Here is a 22,457-nt window from a genome sequence, read left to right as displayed (position 1 = left end):
ACGGGTTATTATGAGGGTGGAACGATTCAAGCATTCAACCACGCCCTTAGTTCCTATTATTTTCGTGCATTAAGTGGCGAGAAGGTAATCTACACTGCGTCCATACGCTACAGAGACAACAACTAGCCATAAGCCTAACAACTACACGCCCACCACGGGCTCACTTGCCATCGTCCGCTGCCGACACCTTGCTGAGCCGACTGGGATGCGACTTGCCGTCGCCGGCACCGACCTTCCTACCGCCGACCCGACGCCGGTGCGAGCCGAACAGAGCCCGTTGAGCCACCATCGCGGAGTAGGGATACCCGACGGCCTTGCCGCCCGGTCCGCCCTCGGTGGCCTCGGCGGTGTTTGCGCGGCCGCCGCAGTCGGCGGCCTCGGCGGCGTCGTTCATGGGGAGGTAGTAGTGGTTGTGGGTGCCAAAGTGGGATCACTTCGTCCGACTAACGTCGGACTTATAATGAGTAGATAGGGGGTGGAAGAATCCTTAGCGCCTGGGGCGGCCGTGGAAGAGGACAACGGAGCGGCAGCCGAAAGCGGCGATAAAGGCTTTTGAGGCATACCCCTTTGGAGCACTCGGGAGAGGAAAAGTGCGCCGGCCATGGGCCAGTAGTCTGTGGATGAGGGGTGAAGGAATCGAAGAATGTGAGACCTCTCTCCACTCGACTGCTTCTTTGAATGGGATGACGATCCAAAAAGGCAGCTTCGAATCAGCAATCATGTACAGGCAAAAGGTACCTGAGTAGGGGACCCAAGGCATGTGGAAGATGATGCGAGCGAGACTGGGGTAACTCCGTCATCCTTCCTTTTTATGATATTTCTGAGCGAGTCATGGAAGCGCAGTCGGACTCCACGCAACTACCTGCATTGCATGCACTTCATAAATGAACTATTATTATCATACATGATGCTGCGAGACAGAGACTGCTGATAGGTGTTCGACAATTAAGTTCTTTCCTAACAGCAAAAAGTTATGGATTATTAATCACCAAATCAAATAATTATCAGTAAAGAAGGCAAAAGTTCAGACAAACTAAAACTTGTTATATATCTTTTACCATCCAACAATCACCATCAGCAGCTGCCTTCGACTAACAATCTCAAGGAACCTAAATATCTAGCAACTAAGGTGGATGGACCAATTGGAGAGGCATAGTACCCATCTCTACCATGACCTGATCTTCCAAGTATGTTGCTTGCGTTTTCAAGGCCAGTACAGGTTTGTGATGACAATCCCAACCTCAAAGAACCGCATGAGTTCCTCCAACCAAAATTTTCTTGTCAGAAGTTTGAAAACAACATCAAAACAAAATGATAATTCCTTGTTTTTTTTTTTTGTCTCGAATCATGAGAAACAGCAAACTTGCCAGAAAGTCATCTCACTGATCTCTATCTAATTCAATGGTACAAAAGAAAGAAAGTGAGATTTCTACCTATCAATCTCTAGACCTACATACAAAATAACAAGTCACAGTGAAAGTGTGAAGGGGGCAAAACGGGGCACATATAATTTAGAGCCCTTGCGCCACTCTTGCTGATTCTATACAAGTTCATAGGCTTGAAGTTTCTAAAACTTGGACAAGAGTCATTAATATGCACCTCAAAGATATGAGATATCCAAGTTATGTCAAGTTGCAAATGCATATCCACCAACAGACATCAAAATCAAAAGCACAAAGAATGAAATTATTCAAATTCTAGATCCCATTAAGAAAAGGGAAAGTCCAAGTAAAATTTGCAAAAACTTATTGTCTGAAACTAATTTTTTTTTCTATGATATAACACAGGCGTTCACGTGCAATTTCACAAGAAACATATTAATTGAGGGGGTAAGAAACAGTAACGAGATACATGGAGCAAAAACTATGTGATATGGGTGTTCGAATCCCAGGATCGGGATGGAGACTTAGATTGATGCACATTAAGTTAGAAAGCAACAACTAATGTTAATATAAGATCACCTCCTAAATGTGTTGGAGTGGGAAAGAAAGAAACGGTAGTCAGGATGATCAACTTGTAGGTGGCGAAGCCAGTTGTCTGCAGCTTGCAATAGCAAGCTTGCTTGCTGCTGCTCATGCAGACCACTGGATGTCCAAATAGGCCCCCTGAATTTATATGAAGCCAGTCCGAAAACAGGCAAACATAGTTTTACAGGCCTGTCATTGCAGCTCTTGACATTCCTGTTTGTGCAAGAGTCAAGAACCTCTGAAGGTGGACTGGCATTATCTGTCAGAAATGAGCAAACCACATTAAGTGGGAAAAAGAAAAAACAACAGCTCTTGCAATTGAATCTCCATGCAGGTTTTTCACAAACATGGCAAAGTAACAGTGGAAGAAGCATGGGTTGCCCCAATTTTTAGGTCTATTGGGTTGACACATGTGCAAATCTAGATTTCTGATACATTTATGTTAATTATACTTCTCAACTTCTACTAAGATGGCATATAACACACACACTTCTTTTAAGAAGTGGTCTTTAATGAACCTTAGAGTAGGCATCAAGGTGTTACTCCAGACGACAGGCAACCGATTTATCAAGATTCAGTTCAACTTTTGAGTTAGATATTATACATGTGCTAACAAATTCCATAGTGATATTAAAAAATCAGCATGCGACATTCTTAATCCTTGCAAGAAAAAGACTGCTACCAAAACAATTGTAATTTAAATAATTTCTAGAAGAAAATAATCAAATAGATACAACATAAAACAAGGAAAACATGTTCAAGTTATATTAATCCAATGCCAATAAAAATTATCTTAAAATAGGATATGATGACTACATGTGTTCGTCACAAAGATGTGTTTAATAGCTAATTTATTGGTATATGTATCCATTTATGTGAAATGCAAAAGTTTAGCACTGACCAGGTTGTGTATCCTAACATTTCTAAGACTGTTTACCCACTAGATGGCAACCTAGAGGCCAAGGTGAATGCTAGAAGTGACAATAGCTGAACTGTAGCCCGACAAAGGACTAATTCAGTGGATGAACTGATCTCATCTTAACGCATTATATGGAAAAAATACTGACACAAAGTTTTCAACAATGAACAAAGGTTCAATAACTTGAAATGCTATAAGTAAAATGCATTCTTCTGTTTATCAGTTTTTGGATAGTGTTCTTATGACTATATTTCATGTAAGGTTAGCCAAATTTGATATCTTCAATAAATGTGAAATAAATGTGTTTCTACTTGTGCACATGCTTTAAGAAATGGCTATTAGATGCTTACTTCTAGGAGTAGCCAGTAAGTGGAACGTCAAAAAGCAAGCATCCAAGTCCTTTAATGTGGGTCCTGTTGGTATCCTATATATCGGGTACCTGCAGCATGAACATCATTTAAGTGAAATCAATAGTATCGACAAATGGAGGTTCTTAATAAAACAGCCAGAAAAAGAAACATCTCCAAGCATGCAGCTTTATAAAAAATAGGTAGCTGAAGACAGATGACAAACAGTGATGCCAAGAAGTCTTAAAACCATACCAGGCAACAGACATCCAACTACATGGCAGCATATCACAACTCTTGTACGTTTTCAGGTCTGGAAATGTATTGGCAAGAACTGATATCTACACAGGTATATCAGCAAAAAGTGTCAATGTTTGTTAATTATAATATTTCAAACTGTAAACTAACAAAGACCAACCTTACCTTGTCAGCCAATGGTTCTCTTCCATAAGGTGGGTCCTTCTCAAAATACTCGAATACTGGAAGTGTTGGCTTCGGACAAACATCATTTTTATCATTTACATAGCCTCCTTGGCCAATGTGGCCAGTAGTGCCCAAGGATGAACTTGTTTCTCTTATGTGGTTCTCTTCACTGCCACTGCTGCCCTCACTGCTAGTATCCAGATAATTATTCCCATCATTTCCCTCAGCAGATCGCCTTAAAATAAGCACAAAAAGTCAACTAAAAAACAATATTTTCTATAAGTTATGGCTAAGCAATCACATGTAACATTTTATCGACTAATATAGGTAATGATGATTTTATAAATAAAAGATCTCCTTTATGGTACTGGAAAAGTGAACATAGCTGGGTCAAGAATAGTAAAGTGAAGATAGCAGCAAAGGGAACCTTGTAAAGGTAAAATATCCTTTTTCTTAGTTATACTTTTAAGATGGTTTGTTTAAACGTTACATATACATCTATTAACTTCACAATCATCTGACTTGAGCTTATGAACTGGTGGTCTCAAACTAGATGGTTAAGCATTATTTAAATACATAGAAAATCAACTCTTGGATGACACCCCTCTAGTACACAGTCAAGGACCAGATAAAGTTATTATGGACATGCTACATAACACCCTTCCAAGTACACAAATAAGGGCTAGACAAAGTAATATAAATGTACTACATAACTCAATAAGACTAATAAACTAGACTGAAAAGCTCTTGTGCATCCAACTTTAGGTAATTAAACTCGATTTTTGCCAAAATTTTTTGGACCCGATTATGAGTTTGACACTTCAATTTGGTAACAAGGACATATTATTTATCTGGATACTATAATTCGTCAATTTGATGAATGAGATAACCAAGTATAATCATTATGAGATTCTAGACATATAAAAATAGTGATTCTCACCATTTTCCTATTATACTATACATTCCTGCCAGAAATAAAAATGTGAATGAAGTCAAGTAAAGATGCTTCCTAACTAATGGCCAAGATATTAAAGCATTTCTACATCCAACAAAAACTTGGGGCCTTCACCATGACAAAAAGAGACATGAGTATGCCAAAAATTTTAACATAACACATCAAAAGAGACAACATGACACATCAAATTATGGATGAACTTTTAGAAGCTTGCTGCTAGAAAACGCTTAATTTCAAGGAATAGAGCCATATATGATGAGAATATAAGTACAATAAATATGTTAAGAGAGTGACAAAGCTCAAGAAAATAAAAAGAGACATGCAATTACTATGTCCATTTTCTTCTCTCTTCTGCTGCTCTAGCTTCTTTCTCTTGTCTTTTCCTCTTCTTCGTTCCTAACACTGGGTAAGCTATAAGGGAAGCCACCACCAAAACTGAATCTTGTTTCTTCTGCCCAAAATCGAAGTGACAATTTTCTTAACCTAAACCTTTTACGAAGTCATGAAACACCTGAAACTAATTACATATTCTCGGACCCCTAGGGAGCTTATGAGAACATGAAGTTCCGTCTAATCTCATTTCTTGTAGAATGACGAGAACACTAAAACGCAAATCCAAGTGCATTGCAAATTGCCATGATACTTGCTGAAACCATCGACAATTTACCCAAGATCTTTTACATATTATGGAACCCAAGGGAAGCTATGAGGTTATGAAGTTCCCTATAATTTCATTTCTTGTGGAATCAGCAAAACACCAAAGGCCATGCAAGACCAAGAGCAGTGTTAATTGCCCATTATTTTGTCTGACTCTTGCTTAAGTCACTGATAGTAAGCCTAGAGATGACGAGATAAAAGCAAAGTGCAAAAGAGAAAAAAAATGCAAAAAATATCTCTTCACATGACAAACAATAAGGTTGTCATTATAAGTCAGTAGATGATGGTCATTGTTGTCATCGCAACCAGCTAGGTGCTTAGGCAAGTGCCAGGTAGAAGAAAATCCTCAAACTATAGCTCAAACTGCCTAGAACATCATATGTACAAACACCATTACACATGCTCACAAGCAGATACACATGCCAAAATTATCAGTCTAGTCGATGTACCAAGATATCACGAACTTGAGGCAGGAGGTATGACGCATATGCACCTCGATGACCCCAGAAATGATGATATATTAAGCATAAATAGTGTATAACAGATCCAAAGCCATGGGTTTACTTATCATTCATAATATTTCCAAACAAATCTAGGTTTCTTTCTACCTCAAATAAAATAGCATTGTATTAGTTGTAAAAAGAAACATACAAGTGCATTGCTTGAATCAGAGACTTAGGATCAAATTAATCTGATTTGCATCAATGACTGGCTAGGATGAAATACAGACTGATATAAGAGAACACCTTATATGCAGACACCTGATGTTCTTGGAAAGGCATACAGGGCAGATACCTCAGGTGTTCCTCACTGATACATGAAGTCTCAGCTGAGGCGAACCTTGGCAGCCTCACCACTTAGTTCCACTTTAGACACACCTTTCATAACATGTGAGTCTATGTGATGATGATACAATGAACTTAGAAGATGATGACATAAGCCATCCCAATACAATGTATCTATGAATTCAAACAATTTTACAAGTCAATTTAATATGCTCCAAATTTTCTGAATGTTCATGTCTCTTTGGTAAGATTTAAGTAAAATGACAATTTGAATTCACTCTCACAGTGATGGCAGAAGATCAAGTATCCACAAACTTCACTTATCATTCATAAGATTTCCAAACAAATCTAGGTTTCTTTCTACCTCAAATAAAATAGCATTGTATTAGTTGTAAAAAGAAACATACAAGTGCATTGCTTGAATCAGAGACTTAGGATCAAATTAATCTAATTTGCATCAATGAATGGCTAGGATGAAATACAGACTGATATAAAAGAACACCTTATATGTAGACACCTGATGTTCTTGGAAAGGCATACAGGGCAGATACCTCAGGTGTTCCTCACTGATACATGAAGTCTCAGTTGAGGCGAGCCTTGGCAGCCTCACCACTTAGTTCCACTTTAGACACACCTTTCATAACATGTGAGTCTATGTGATGATGGTACAATGAGCTTAGAAGATGATGACATAAGCCATCCCGATACAATGTATCTATGAATTCAAACAATTTTACAAGTCAATTTAATATGCTCCAAATTTTCTGAATGTTCATGCCTCTTTGGTAAGATTTAAGTAAAATGATAATTTGAATTCACTTTCATAGTGATGGCAGAAGATCAAGTATCCACAAACTCTACCTGAACCTGCACCCAAACCCTACTTTATAGGTACCCGAACCTGAACTTGACATGGGTGCATACCTTCCTACCCATACGGCCATACCCATCCCAAACCTGATTGAAGGTTTAATCAGTTAGGAGTGTATACATGGTGCATACATGGATCAGATAGATTGTGTACCTGAAAAGACCCGACCCCACTGCTATTCCTAAATCAGTTAGGTGTAACAAAAGATGGAGTGCCGATTGTCTGAATCAGGCTAATTATATATTATCCCCTGTACTTGGACTATATTAGTATTACGGTTCCTGTACTTAAAAAATTTATATTGGGATTTCTATAATTTTAAAAATAAAAATAAATAATCGCATTTGCTCTAGTGCCGTTATGTCACGAACGGTCGTCGCGCACCCGCAACAACTTCGTTCAACGAACCGTTCGTCGCTCACACCCGCATGTACAGCTGCTTGACAGCATGTTTTCTCATGGTTTTGGGTCATTTTGCTGTAAATATGTAAGTTCGAACCAGCTGCAGCGTTGCAAAAGCGATCGCTCACCGAACCGAGCAAAACAGCCCCAAAACAGCCCAAAACGGCTCCGTTTTCGCGTGCCGCGGGAGGTGAGCGGAGTGCTGCCTCCGCTCACCAAAATGTCAGCCATCTCAGCACCCAGGAACCCCCTGGGTGGCACATGGCTGGATGGGGCTTCGGTTATATACCGGGCGTTGAACACTCTTTCGCAAGTTCGCACGTGACCTTTACGGGAACTTGGTGTTGCGCCTGGGACCAGGTGAGCTGCTGTTTGTGGGCTTGCAGCTGTTCGTTCATCCTTGAAAGCCTTGTTTTCCTCCCTCTCCCTCTTTTCTCTTGTGCACACAAGGTGTTCGACGATTTGCTTGTAAAGCTTCCCTTTTCGCGAGACTTCGGGACTTGTCCGTTGCTCGTTCTTTCGATCTAACTTTCTTTCTCTTTTACAGGTCCTTCGGGACCTGCGAGAGGTTACAAAGTGGCTGATCCTTGCGGAGCAAGATCGCAAGGGCGAAGCGCGACTTAGGCAACGTAAGCTAAGATCGCGTCTTTGCCGCACGGGTGACCCGCGACTTTGGCAACGCACGCTAGCTTCGAGTCTTTGGCCGCAAGGGTGCCTCACGCCTTAGGCAATTCCAGCTAAGGTCGTGACATTGTGGTATCAGAGCGGGCAAGCTCTTCGATCGAACAGCGAACGAACTTCGCAACTTCGCCATGGCAAAGCATCGTGGCGAATCAAGCAAGACGGGGCAAGCCGGAACCTTGCCCCAAGCAGCCGCAGGTGGGCTGCATGTGCACACTCGCTCTCATGCTGTTGGAGCCGCTCACGAGGATCGCGGCAGCGAACAGGATGAGCGAGAAGTTGGCAACTCTCCGCGAGCGGAGGAAGCGCAATCTGGTGCGCTAACGGGGAAAAAGAGTCATAAGGAGAGACTCACGACGGCGGAAACCCGCCTGGATGTTCTGGAAGCGAGCATGGAGGAACTCTACCATGGCCAACAAAGGCTTGTTGGGGTAGAGAGCTCGCAAGAGGAAGCGGAGTCCAGGATCGACAAGGTCGAGGCCCTAGTCGACCGACTATCTGATGACACCAAGGACTCTGTGCTACACTTACAGGATGTTGTGGCGGAACTCACGGCAAAGGTGGCTATGCTCACAAGAACGCTAAATGCGGGAGGAGGCAACACCCGCGTTGCACCGCCACAAAACTTGAGGGCACCTGAGCCCCATGGATACGGAGGGGCTAGAGATGCCAAAGAGCTCGAGAACTTTTTGTTCGACATGGAGCAATACTTCCGAGCTACGAGGCCCGATTCTGAAGATACCAAAGTTTCTATAGCAACAATGTATCTGAACGGAGATGCGAAACTTTGGTGGCGAACTCGTTGGGAGGAGATCCAACAAGGTCGGTGTCGAGTCGACACATGGGAAGACTTGAAGCGGGAGTTGAGAACTCAGTTCCTACCGGAGAACACAGAGTTCGTCGCAAGAAGGAAGTTGAGACAACTCCGCCAAAGTACCACCATCCGAGACTACGTGAAGCAATTTTCTGCACTAATGCTGGACATACAGGATATGTCCGAGAAGGACAAGTTGTTCAGCTTCCTTGATGGTTTGAAACCATGGGCCCAACAAGAGCTGAATCGAAGGAATGTTACCGATGTGGTCGGGGCAATTGCAGCTGCAGAAAGGCTCACCGACTTTGTTTCCTCTGAAGACCCGGCGAGAAGGAAACAATCTTCAAGCAATCGCCCTCCAAAACATTCTCGAGGGAAGGAGCTCGGGGGCGAACAAAAGAAGAAGAGCTCCCACAAAGGGCCGAACCCTAAAGGCAAGGCCTCAAAACCTGGAGAATGCTTCTTGTGCGGAGGACCGCACATGGTAAGGGAGTGCCCACAGAAACAGGCACTCAATGCTTTGACGGCTTCCATCCACCCTCCCCGATCGGACAAGGGCAAAGCTGTTGCTCTTAGCTCGAGCAGTTCAGAATCTAGCAGCGATGACGAAGAGTCGCAAGGACCCCGAATGGGAGCAATGCGTTTGTTGAACGCTATGCGGGGTCAAGTGGGGGAGAACAACAAGACAAAGCAACAGAAAGCAGGAAGTGGTGAGTTGATGTACGTAGACATCAAGCTGAATGGCCAAATGACCCGTGCAATGGTGGACACGGGCGCTACCCACAACTTCATAGCCGATCGTGAAGCACAACGACTTGGGTTGATCTTGGAGAAGAGCCCAAGCCGAATGAAAGCGGTGAACTCGGAGGCCAGGCGAATCTCCGGGTTGGCGAAGGGTGTTCCTATCAAAATCGGGACTTGGAGCGGAAACACCAACATGATGGCCGTGCCACTGGACGACTTCCAAGTGATTCTTGGAATGGAATTTATGCACGCGGCGAAGTTGGTGCCGATGCCGTTCTTGAACTCCTTATGTATGATGGGAGGCGATGACCCCTGCGTGGTTCCCGTCTCTCGGAGAGGAACCAAGGAGCCCCAACATATTTCGGCGTTACAATTGAAGAAAGGGGTGCGAAAGGGCGAACTGACATTCGTGGCTGCTATGAAGCTAGAGCCACTCAACGAAGAGGTCATTCAAGAACCTGTTGTGGTGGCGAACGTCCCGAAGGAGTTCAAAGACGTTATGGCACCCGAGTTGCCGAAGACTCTTCCACCACGGAGAGGCGTGGATCACAGTATCGAGCTGGAGCCAGGAGTGAAGCCTCCAGCGAGACCACCCTACCGCATGCCCCCGCCAGAGTTGGCAGAACTCAGAAAGCAGTTAGGTGAACTGCTAAGCGGTGGTCTCATCCGCAGCTCAAAAGCACCTTTCGGAGCTCCAGTTCTCTTCCAGAAGAAACAAGATGGGAGCCTCCGATTATGCGTCGACTACCGAGCCCTCAACAAAGTAACAGTGAAGAACAAGTATCCCATCCCGCTCATTGCGGACTTGTTCGATCAATTGGGCAAGGCGAAGTATTTCTCAAAACTCGACCTTCGGTCGGGATATTGGCAGGTGCGCATTGCTGAAGGCGACGAAGCAAAGACTACTTGTGTGACCAGATACGGAGCGTTTGAGTTCTTGGTGATGCCTTTTGGCTTAACCAACGCTCCGGCCACATTCTGTACTCTCATGAACCAGCTATTCAAGGAGTATTTGGATAAGTTCGTGGTCGTCTACTTGGACGATATCGTCGTCTACAGCCAAACGCTCGAGGAGCATGTCAAGCACCTTCGGACGATTTTCAAGGTTCTCAGGGAGAACACGTTGTTCGTAAAAAGGGAGAAATGCTACTTTGCTCAAACTGAGATCCTATTCTTGGGGCATCGAATCGGTGATGGCTCCATTCGGATGGACAAGTCGAAGGTGCAAGCAGTTGCGGAATGGCGAACTCCAAAGAAGGTGCCAGAGTTGAGATCCTTCCTTGGTTTCGTCAACTACTATCGACGCTTCATTGCCGGGTATTCGAAGCGGGCAACCCCACTGACGGAGTTGCTGAAGAAGGAGCAGCCTTGGAAGTGGTCGGACAAATGTGAGATAGCATTCCAAGACCTGAAAGCTGCTGTCCTAGAAGAACCAGTGCTCAAATTGCCAAACTATGGAGAACCCTTTGAAGTCCACACAGATGCTTCGGACTTCGCTATTGGAGGAGTACTCATGCAGGAAGGTCATCTGGTGGCCTACGAGAGCCGCAAACTCAACGAGACCGAGAGGCGGTATCCAGTGCATGAGAAAGAGATGACAGCAGTGATTCACTGTCTACGAGTTTGGCGACACTACCTTCTCGGATCGCGATTTGTGCTGAGGACAGACAACATCGCCCTGAGTTATTTCCAAACTCAGAAGAAGCTCTCCCCAAAGCAAGCACGGTGGCAGGACTTCCTGGCTGAATTTGATATGGCAATGGAATACAAGCCCGGGAAGGCGAATGTCGTGGCCGATGCGCTGAGTCGGAAAGTGGAATGCGTGAATGCTGCACAACTGGAGGGCAGAGGCCAAGCAAGTCAGTTACACTCCAACTTCCTTTCCCGAATCAGAGATGGACTGTATAGTGATCCCCAGGCAGTTATCCTGATGCAGCTCATCAAAGAAGGCAAGGCACGACGATTTTGGGTCCAGGAGGGACTTGTTTACACATAAGGGAATAGGGTTTATGTTCCCCGAGTGGACAATTTGAGGCGTGAACTCTTAAAAGAGTGTCACGATTCCCTTTGGGTTGGACACCCCGGCATTCACAGAACGTTGGCTCTCGTGGAGAGGGCCTTCTACTGGCCAAAGATGGGGATTGATGTGGAGGAGTATGTTCGAACATGCCTTACTTGCCAACAAGACAAGGCGGAGCAGCGGAAGCCGGTGGGACTTTTGGAGCCGTTGCCCGTACCAGAAAGGCCATGGGAGAGCATTTCCTTAGACTTCATATCAAGTTTGCCACCTGTAGGGGGACTTGGATCGATACTCGTGGTGGTCGATCGGTTTTCAAAGTATGCAACTTTCATTGCTGCCCCCCTACATTGTTCAGCTGAAGAGGCGGCTAGACTGATGATGAAGGGTGTAGTGAAGTATTGGGGAGTCCCACACAATATCATTAGTGATCGGGATGCTCGGTTCCTGGGACGATTCTGGACCGAGCTATTCAAATTGTTGGGGTCAAAGTTATACTTCTCTACAAGCCTCCACCCCCAGACGGATGGTCAGACTGAAAGAATAAATTCGCTCTTGGAGCAGTATCTCCGGCACTACGTGAGTGCCAATCAACGAGATTGGGTGAAGCTGTTGGACATCGCCCAATTCTCCTACAACTTGCAGCAGAGCTCTGCATCCAACAAGAGCCCCTTCGAAATTATCACAGGACAACAACCGTCGACTCCGCATACTATGGCAATTGGGTATACTAGGAGTAATCCATCAGCCTATCATTTCGCAAAGGAGTGGCATCGAAATGCCGATATTGCGCGAGCTTACTTGGAGAAGGCGGCAAAACGGATGAAGAAGTGGGCAGACTTGGGAAGGCGACCACAAGAGTTCAAAGTTGGCGATTTGGTGTTGGTAAAGCTCCAACCAGCATCACTCCAATTTTTCAGGAACAGAGTTCACAAAGGATTGGTGCGTAAGTATGAAGGGCCCTTCCCAATTATCAGCAGAGTAGGCAATGTTTCTTACAAGTTACAGCTGCTGGCGTGGTTCAAAATTCACAACGTTCTTCACGCCAGCAACCTGAAGGCCTACCATTCGGATCCGCAAGACGCTTCTCGAAGTGTTCCAACTCGGCTTCCTCCCATCACAGCCTCCTACGAGAAGCGAGTGGAAACCATTCTGGCGGATCGTAAGATAAAGCTACCCAGCGGAGCGAAACAGACAGAGTACTTGGTGAAGTGGCGAAAGCTTCCCCGAACTGAAGCCAGTTGGGAGCCTGAAGACGCCCTGCGACATGAAGAAGAAGTCATCAACAACTACCAACAAGCGTCGACGAGGGCGTCGACAGTTTAAGTGGGGGAGAATGTCACGAACGGTCGTCGCGCACTCGCAACAACTCCGTTCAACGAACCGTTCGTCGCTCACACCCGCATGTACAGCTGCTTGACAGCATGTTTTCTCATGGTTTTGGGTCATTTTGCTGTAAATATGTAAGTTCGAACCAGCTGCAGCGTTGCAAAAGCGATCGCTCAACGAACCGAGCAAAACAGCCCCAAAACAGCCCAAAACGGCTCCGTTTTCGCGTGCCGCGGGAGGTGAGCGGAGTGCTGCCTCCGCTCACCAAAATGTCAGCTATCTCAGCACCCAGGAACCCCCCGGGTGGCACATGGCTGGATGGGGCTTCGGTTATATACCGGGCGTTGAACACTCTTTCGCAAGTTCGCACGTGACCTTTACGGGAACTTGGTGTTGCGCCTGGGACCAGGTGAGCGGCTGTTTGTGGGCTTGCAGCTGTTCGTTCATCCTTGAAAGCCTTGTTTTCCTCCCTCTCCCTCTTTTCTCTTGTGCACACAAGGTGTTCGACGATTTGCTTGTAAAGCTTCCCTTTTCGCGAGACTTCGGGACTTGTCCGTTGCTCGTTCTTTCGATCTAACTTTCTTTCTCTTTTATAGGTCCTTCGGGACCTGCGAGAGGTTACAAAGTGGCTGATCCTTGCGGAGCAAGATCGCAAGGGCGAAGCGCGACTTAGGCAACGTAAGCTAAGATCGCGTCTTTGCCGCACGGGTGACCCGCGACTTTGGCAACGCACGCTAGCTTCGAGTCTTTGGCCGCAAGGGTGCCTCACGCCTTAGGCAATTCCAGCTAAGGTCGTGACAGTTAGCTGCATTGACAGAAAACACAACACGTAACACCACGTACTGGATCGACGCGAAAGTGATGGGCAAAAAGATAATTTCAACATCCCTTTTGTTTCTAACAACTTTACTGGCAAAAAAATAATTTCAACATCACACATGCTCGAAACGAAATGGATGTTGAAATTACCATTTTTCCCATCACTTTTGTGTCGATCCAGCATGTGCTATGACGTGTTGTGTTTTCTGTCAATGCAGTTAATGATGTTAAAACAAATGAGGTTATTTGTTTCACTTTCAGAACTATAGGGATCCTAATGTAAATTTTTAAGTACAGAAACTGCGATGCTGATAGGGTCCAAGTATAGGGTGTAAGTGTAATTAGCTTGTCTGAATCTAATTAACTACATAAATACCAGAATCTAAACCTGAATTCAACTCAGCCACCTACTTCTATACCCAAACATGTCCTGAACCCAATTATAGGGTGTCCAAATCTCGGGTTTAAGCAGATCAGATAGACCTGGGTACCTGAAAAAGCTCGACCTGCTTTTGTGGAAGTGCTTTGTAGGATCATAAATGATATGATATAGTTGTCCTAGCAGAACTCACAGATTTTCCACCTTATTCAAACGTTAAGCTTCAATATGTCCTACTTAAAAAATTCTACAATTTTTACCACGATGACTACTTGTCAAACAATTGTGACAGGAAAGTGAAACTAAAATGAATCCTCTGTTGTGATTAGAAGTCTCCCTTAAGAAAACATATCTAATGTTACACCATAACTACATAAACAAGCAAGCCTTGTCCTAACAATCATTATAACTAGAGGATGCAGATTGACAAGAAATTACTGACTTAAGAAGTTAGATCTTTCTAGATTGTCAGGAAGATACAGCACAGAGATAACGAGTACTCTTATGCGAAAAGAATAGATAATAAGTACCCTTATGCATAGCTAAAAACACATAAAATAAACACAGGTGACAAAGGTTAAAAACATTAAACCAATGAGGAGTACCCTTATGCAAACAAAAAGAAACAACATCGTTACACCGGAATCATTCCTGCCACCAAAATGCTGCACTTTGCTCTCAGCTCAATGCAGAAATGTTGCATCTTTTACTAAAATTGAATGACTAAAGAGTATAGCTACTAACCCAAACAATCAATGTGAGAAAACAGCACTAGTTCTTTATTAGACATGGTAGTTGATAAATCCATACCCCGATCTTAATGTGGCCGCACCAGTATCCACATACAGCTGAATGGCGGAGAGGTATGGCACATAGTACTGAACAACAGAATCACTCCCGTTTAGCACCAAGGGCACCCCCGCACCATAAGCACTCCACTCTTTGAAAGATTCCCAAAGATCTCCAAGGAAAAAGTAGGGCTGAGATTCCATTTCGTCGCCATTCCTCCATCCCCTTGCACTAGCCTGCCAGTTGTTGAGAATTCAAATCACTCATCTGAACCAGTTCAAAATGCAGATCAATAGAAACCACAGAAACAAGAGAAGCTGCTCCTTTCGACCTAAGCCTACTTCCAGACCTTGGAGAAATACCGGGCGGGTACAATGGGGGTGGTGGACTCGAGCAGCCGGTCAAGGTTTCCGACGGGAGTCGGCGATACCGGTGGCGGGGTGGGAGAAGGAGAGGGAGATGATGACGTTGAGACAGAGGGCTTCAGAGAGGCATCATCCCGATCAAATCTGTCCTCGACCACCTTGACCTCGGCCGCCGTCGCCGTCGCCGTCGCCCCCACGGACGGCCGAATCCTCGGCATCACCTCCTTCTGCTGCTGCTGCTTCTTCTGCAGCTCAAGCTTCCTCCTGATCGCCGGAGGGCTGTAGAAGCGGTCGGTGCCGCTGACGCGGGCCGCCGAGGAGCCGCCGGAGCCGACCATATCGGCGGGATTAGGCAACGGAATCTGACCGGCTTTGGATCGAGGCAGAGATTTCCAATACCCTATATTTCTAGGCGGACGTCCTATCGAATCCCCGATTCGAGGTCGTCAACGGCGATCGCGGCTTCTTAGGGTTTGGGTGGGCAAGCGGCTCAAGGTCGGAGGAGAAAAGCGGTGAGAGGTCGACTGTGGTACTCCGCCTTCGTGACCTCACTGCTGCCCCCTTAATATCTCCCCTAATCTCTCAAAGGGTTGAGGTCCCGTCACCGCATGTCACTGTTACCCTCAGTGACAGGGCCCACAGACCACGTTTGAGAGATGGATGCAACCGCAGCCGCTCGATTAAGGGCGAGCTCCTAAAAAGCTTTATACGACAGAGTAATCTGGGTCGCTCATTTTATACCCAACATTAATCTATACCGTTAATTGACCCGCTGACTGCCTCTCTTCGCCAAGCCGCATGCGAACGGTGGGATGGATTCGTACGGAAAAATTCAACGGTATATGATGGTGTCGCGTAGATGACTATTACGAGCGATCGTAGAGATGGATGTGTGAGTATAAATTCTCTGTTTATGTACGTCGTGTGTTGACTCGGTTCGTCCTCAGGTCAGCTGCCGAGATGAGATGCCCAAAATAGCCTTGAGCTTTGCAAAAATGACAAGAATTAGTGTGTGGAAGTTCCTTAACTTTCTTTAAGATTCCCGTTTTGTAGTAATCGGACGGCTTCCGTTCAACGATCACCACAAGAACCCTCAGTACGTAGTTGTGTGGTGCATTAAAAATACGAGCACGAAGAGATTACTGATACGACAAAGCGAAACCATATCACAAGACTCTCGTGAAGTTGTTGACCTCCGCGGATCTTGAGCTTGGGTCCGACTTGGGCAACGGATCGGATCAAGTCGCGACTGCAAAACCCGCAATTGGGTTCGGATCAAGCATGAGATCCGACCCGTGGTCTGATCCGTCAACTCCCCGTTTCCCATCCGCGGCCACTGTTCTCGAATCGAATCCGTATCCCATGTCCCAGCGAAGGGGACGAACCAGGAGAGCGAGAAGCGAAACGAAGGCAGAGCTCGGAGGGAGAGAGAGAGATGATGAAGGATCTCTAATGGCGCTCGTCGTGATTCTTACCGTAACGTCCCTCCAAAGCCCCCAAATCGCCTCTTCCGACTCTTTCCAAGCGTCACCTCCGATCTCCCCCCTTTTCTCGCCCTCGGGAGGGGAAACCCTATGTTTCCCCGTGGTCGGCCCCTCGTTTCTCTTTTAATTCACTAGCGTGAGCTGCTCCCGCGAAGCCCAGGTAGCTTCCTGTTCCACGGCCTACTTGTGATCGAATCTGTTTCCTTGGAATAACGGCGATTCATTTCTATTCCCAGGCTTAGCAATTCGTTGGTTTACTGCAGGAATTATGCTCTAACTGTGTCATATTCGCAAGGGGCGGTAATCTTTCTATCATATCGGGAGTGGGATTCACGGCAGAGAGGCCGCGAAGCTTAGCTTGCATTAAAGGTGCGATTGTTATCTTCATTATATTTTTTTTGCTTCTTTTCCCCATGTTTTCGGCCTCTGCTTTCTTGTTTCGATGTCTGTGCTTTGTATTACGTGCATACTGATGATTTTTTGGTCCTCTGGTAAATTACAGGGGTTTCGTGCTTATCTATTTTGACCTTCTTCTTCGTTTACTAGTTCCTCTAGTTCTGTTGACAAAACTTGAAACCATTCCCGGGTTTTCCTGATCGCATAAGAGGAATATCACCAAATTTTGGTTTCCTAGCTGGGGAACCAAACTGGAGAAGGTAAAAGATATTATTTTTCTCATCGCCTCTGTTAACTGATCAAATCGTGCAGCTTTTTGTATGGATTAGAAATGCTACTTGATCTTTTTGAGAGGAAGTCTTTTTATGCCATGTGAACAGTCACATTGCTTGAGATACGAAAGAAGCATGACAAATTGTAAAAGAATAAAACAGCTCTGGTTGAAGTCTTGGTAGTTCCAGTTATATCCCATTGGTTCTCATGCATTTCTGTGGTCCTTCTCCCCTATTTATAGTGGTTCAAAGTTGAAACTAGATATTGGTTCCAACATTTCTTCCCATAGTTGACTTTTCCTCTTATCTAACTTTCCCAGAAATGCTTTTAAGAGTATTGTATCTGTATCTGGGGCTATTTCTAAGTTGATAATTTCTAATAGGTTTTTAGATAATCAGTTGCCAGTTATATATATTACATGTGCTAATATAGGCTAAATTGATGCTGGTATTATATTACTCTTTTATAAGTGGATTTCAGAGGCAAACCAGTTTCCCTTTTTTTATGTTTGGTCATCAAATAAAGGAATGAATTTGATGGCAATTCTGTTTGCTTATTAACATCTTGCTCTTCCTTTAAGATCTCTTCCTACCAATTGAGACCAGCTTCACCTATGGGTATGCCTTTACGTGGGTAACCTATATATACTGGAATATGAATCCTGTAATGCTGTTGTGGATAAAGTCATTCTGGAGAGTTTTCCTTTGTTTAGCTTAGCATTAGCTAGAATAGATAAGGAACTAGTCCCTTCTTGTCTAGGAGCTATAGTAGTCAGTTTGCTTCGGAAAAGTTCCAGCTCTAGTTAGCTTGTAGTGTTCTCCAACTTCAAGGAGACAACGTGTAATTTATTTCAGCACTAGTATTTACCTGTTGTTAATAAGTTTGGTCAGTTTGAAAATACATGAGGTTGAGAAATCCTTAATATTTTGAAGTACTGTGTACTGGAACCAATCTTAGTAATCTACAGGTGACAAAAGAGCCACTCTCAGTCCTTGCTTATTGTAGATATCAACTTAAACTGAGTGAATTGACCGGCTTTGACTTTGACATTGTGGAAAACCCAAGAGCTTTAGGAACTGCTGACAAAGTTTTGAGTAATTTGTGCACTAAGAGCAAAGACTAAAGCTGGTCTAATAATTTGGGGTCTACTTATGTACACATTGTTATCATATTGTACTTATCCTTTGAGTTTTCCTAGAATGTTCGATTTTATAGGAAAAGTAAATGGAGCAGATGCTCCAACACTGTAGGTTGGGCCAGCCACTAGCCAGGCATAAGCATGTGACTATATGTTTGGAATTAATAAAATTTTCATTTTCTTTTCAAATCTGTGGTAACTCTTTCTGTGTCCTACATATCAGTTATGGACTATGATACAAGTCAAATTATATTAGATCAGAGTAACAAGTGTGTTTTTGTTTCTTTAGACCAAATGTATGTCAAGGATATTGGCAAGACTCTCTCTCTCTCTCTCTCTCTCTCTCTCTATATATATATATATATATGTGTGTGTGTGTGTGTGTGTGTGTGTTTATTTATATTAATGATAATCAATCTAGCATACCATGTTTGTCATCCAAAATTTGATCATCATGATTATTACATTAAGTGATAAGTGTTTTTGCTTTTTTAATTAGGTTAAATTAAGGTAGTTTATTGATATATCTCATATTCGCTGTTCCTGCAAAATGATGTGATGGTTTTGAATTGATCAGTCAGACTAAAGTTGAATCACTAGAGAATATTTTTCTTACCGATGTCTGTTGTGATTTTGACACCTATTATATTTCTTTCAGGAGATGTCTACTAGTTCTCCTTATGATGAAGAGCATACAGGCACCAATGATGGTGGAATGGAGTTCCCAGCCATTGGGGATGGACACTTTGTCTTCGAGGATAAAAATTTGGTTTTTCATGAAGATGATCAAGTTCAACAGGAACTTGAGGTACAGTTGGGTGAGGATGGTCAATCTAATGTTAGTGCGACTGTGTTATGGAAACATGTTGTCAAGGGAAAAAAATGTGGAAATGCTCATGGTGGTTCTCATGTTTTTAAGTGTAAATACTGCCACAAAATATATCATGGAACCTACACACGTGTTTATGCACATTTGATGGGCCATAAAAAAGGAGAAAGCAAGGGAATTGGATATTGTTCTGTTGTAAAAGCAGACAAAAATCTACAAATGCAGATAAAGAGAGAAGTTGAGCAAGTTGAGAGTACACCAAACGTTGTTCCTCTGAAGAAGTCAAAGCTCAATGCATGTTCAGTGGCAACTTCACAAGGGCCTTCTTTAGCCTTATCCTATGTAAGTCCTTTTGAGCAGGATTACTCAACACAGGACAGAGATGATGTTGATTCTAAGGTAGTACGCTGTTTGTGTGCTAATGGCATCCCTTTCAATGTTCTGCGATCACCATATTGGGAAGAAATGGTATTGGCAATTAGTAAAGAATTGGGATATAAAAGCCCATCATATGAGAAAGCAAATACTATCTTTTTAGAAAATGAACGAAATAAGATTGACAGAGAATTGGATGACTTCAAGCAGAAGTGGCCCCTTTATGGGATTTCAATTGTTTCAAATGGTTGGAGTGACATCAAAAATCAACCTTTGATAAACATATTGGCTTCAAACCAGTTTGGATCCATGTTTTTACATGCCCTTGACTTTGTAGTAGTTGAGAAGTCTCAGAAAAGAATTTCTGATTATATGGTAGAAACAATTGAAAAGGTGGGACCATGTAATGTTGTTCAGTTGATCACAGACAATTCTATTGATTGCAGAGCTGCAAGCGAAGAAGTGGCAAAAGTGTATCCTTACATATTTTGGAATCCTTGCATGGTTCACACTTTATATTTGATACTGAAGGATATTATAAATGCTCTTCCTTGGCTTAAGCAGACATATAAAACTGCAAAAAGTATAGTCAAATATATCTTATATCATTCCCAAGCTGTAGATATTTTCCAAAGCTTTTCAAAATTAGAGTTGCTAAAAGTTACAGCCATAACATATGCTTCACACTATATCACTCTTTATCTTCTACTTGACATAAGAGAATCTCTGACAGCTGCTGTCTTGTCAGATCGATGGGAATTCTGGGCTACCTTTCCAAATATAGATGAGAAAATAAAACTTCATGGGAATGATGTGAAGGAAGCAGTCATGTCTGAGAACTTTTGGGTAGCAGTACAGTTGGCCTTATCTATAATCAGACCAATATACAAAATGATCAAATTTACTGATCAAGATGGTCCCATTATTGGTGAAGTATGTGATAGAATGGATAATATGTTGGGAGAAATTAGAGAAAATCTGAGAGGACGAGAGGATATGTATATGATTTTGGAAGAGAAGGTCTTCATTAGATGGAACAAGAGAAATGTTCCATTACAATGCTTGGCCTATGCTCTCACCCCAAAGTATTACGATGAAGAGTACCTTCAAATTCCTGCACCAGGAGGTAGGAAGAGATGCCCTCCAGGTAGGTTCTTTCTTCTACTTCTTTTCTTTCCTTTTCTAGTAAACATAAATTTATTAAGCTTCTTTTGTGTTTCCTTTTAGGATGCTTGGTTAGAAGCTTTGCAAAGGTTCTTTCTTCTCTTTCTTTTTTTTTTCTTTTGCAGTCAACATAATATATTCTGCTTTTTTTCATTTTCCAGTACAACATTTTCGTAGAATTCTTGCAATTTATGTGCAGCTTATGTTTTAAAAAAAGGATAATGTTGCGCTGTTTGTTTACAGATCAAGATGACGAGATATTTGATAGTGCTGTTGCTGCAATATGTAAAATGCACCCAAATGTTGATCATCAAGACATTGTTCGTGTGCAATTCCTGTCCTTTGTCGAAAAGAAGGGGAAGTTCTCCTCTCCAGTAGCCAAGAGAGATGCCAGAAATCCCAAAATCAATGTTTTGCAGTGGTGGAAGTTTCATGGAGGTGATACAAAAGAGCTAAGAGATGTGGCCTTTAAAGTTCTTTCACAATCAATCAGCTCTTTGTCTGTTGAGAGACCATGGAGTACTTATAGCTACATCCGTGGTGCAAAAAGACATGAACTTAATTCACATCGTGCTGACGATCTGGCATATGTACATTCTAACTTGAGATTGTTGTCCAGGTTGACTCTCTGCTTTTTTTTCTCAGATATCAGATTTATTATCATGATCTAGATATACCTTTTTTCTCAGCAACTCACCTCTTGGTATATGCTCATTTAGGTTTAGTTCAAGTTATAAATATGGCCCTCACAGGAAATGGGATGTAAACCCTGAACTTCCTCTAGTGGATGAATCTGCTTTACAATGGGAGGATTTATGCTTCATGGGTCTTGATGACGATGATGCATTGTTGAAACAAGCTTCTCACTCTAGTATTCCAATACAAGAGCTTTTGAGGATCATTGAGGATGTTCCTTCCAGCAACAATCAAAATGGTGAACAAAGTCAAATAACCAGTTCTGTTCGTACAGGTGGAGTGAGAGGAGGCCAAGCTGGCATTACCGGTAGGATTGATCCAAAGGGGAAAACAAAAAAATTCTTGTGACTATAACAGCTTTGTGTTGTTTTCTCTTTCTAACTGTTCTCAAATGTCAGAATTAGAGGTTATGAAAGTTTCTGCTTCGGATCTTACAACTAATGAAGATTTCTAGTTCTTTCCTAGATAGAATGTAAGGGTCACCATACCACATGTAAATGGTGATCTTCCTAGGTTTATTGTGAATCATAGTATATTACCCATCATGAAATTAGTCCTGTAAATTGTAAGATGCTAATTCAGCTCAGTTAAAATGTTTTGTGCATGGATTGTTTGTGCACCTGAATCATTTGTAACTGTTTCAGTAATATTTGATGTATCTTTAATATGTTTTCCCTCTATCACCTGAAGATCCAAGAAGTTTTTTTCCAGAATCCTTGGATTATGTTGAATTCCTCAGATGATTATGTTGGAACAAGAACCACGTTGCCACGGTATAGATGCTACTGGGTTAGTAATAGGTTTTTTAGCCTTGCAAATAAGAAAGAAATGAACATGCA

The 22,457-nt window shown here is 43.2% G+C and overlaps 2 protein-coding genes across 7 annotated transcripts; one reads left to right on the top strand and one right to left on the bottom strand.

Moving 5' to 3' along the window:
* Positions 1-29: 29 nt before the first annotated feature.
* LOC135634179 (uncharacterized) lies at positions 30-15,818 on the bottom strand. 4 transcript variants are annotated; one of them, XR_010495260.1, is made up of 7 exons: positions 15,248-15,818; positions 14,920-15,134; positions 3,657-3,891; positions 3,489-3,574; positions 3,237-3,325; positions 739-862; positions 30-614 (listed from the first exon to the last, which is right to left on the bottom strand). XR_010495260.1 is itself a non-coding variant. In XM_065144459.1 (7 exons), the coding sequence occupies exons 1-7, from the start codon at positions 15,599-15,601 to the stop codon at positions 859-861; spliced, it is 1,248 nt and encodes a 415-aa protein (XP_065000531.1). In that variant the 5' UTR covers positions 15,602-15,817; the 3' UTR covers positions 30-858. The 4 variants fall into 4 exon arrangements, 3 of the variants coding, with proteins under 3 accessions (XP_065000531.1, XP_065000533.1, XP_065000532.1); XM_065144459.1 differs by adding an exon at positions 1,962-2,226 and having other exon boundaries at positions 30-862; positions 15,248-15,817; XM_065144461.1 differs by having other exon boundaries at positions 30-862; positions 15,248-15,817.
* Positions 15,819-16,617: 799 nt separating this feature from the next.
* On the top strand, positions 16,618-22,246 carry LOC103978942 (uncharacterized). 3 transcript variants are annotated; one of them, XM_009394911.3, is made up of 6 exons: positions 16,618-16,907; positions 17,011-17,116; positions 17,250-17,403; positions 19,213-20,905; positions 21,166-21,541; positions 21,642-22,246. In XM_009394911.3, the coding sequence occupies exons 4-6, from the start codon at positions 19,216-19,218 to the stop codon at positions 21,964-21,966; spliced, it is 2,391 nt and encodes a 796-aa protein (XP_009393186.2). In that variant the 5' UTR covers positions 16,618-16,907; positions 17,011-17,116; positions 17,250-17,403; positions 19,213-19,215; the 3' UTR covers positions 21,967-22,246. The 3 variants fall into 3 exon arrangements, with proteins under 3 accessions (XP_009393186.2, XP_009393187.2, XP_009393189.2); XM_009394912.3 differs by having other exon boundaries at positions 16,984-17,116; XM_009394914.3 differs by lacking the exon at positions 17,250-17,403.
* The last annotated feature ends 211 nt before the right edge of the window (positions 22,247-22,457 follow it).

This window comes from Musa acuminata, chromosome BXJ3-3 (assembly GCF_036884655.1).
Source record: "Musa acuminata AAA Group cultivar baxijiao chromosome BXJ3-3, Cavendish_Baxijiao_AAA, whole genome shotgun sequence".
In the NCBI taxonomy this organism is placed as follows: domain Eukaryota; kingdom Viridiplantae; phylum Streptophyta; class Magnoliopsida; order Zingiberales; family Musaceae; genus Musa; species Musa acuminata.
The sequence above is the reverse complement of the archived record's forward strand: the minus strand, read 5'-3'. Positions and strand labels throughout refer to the sequence as shown.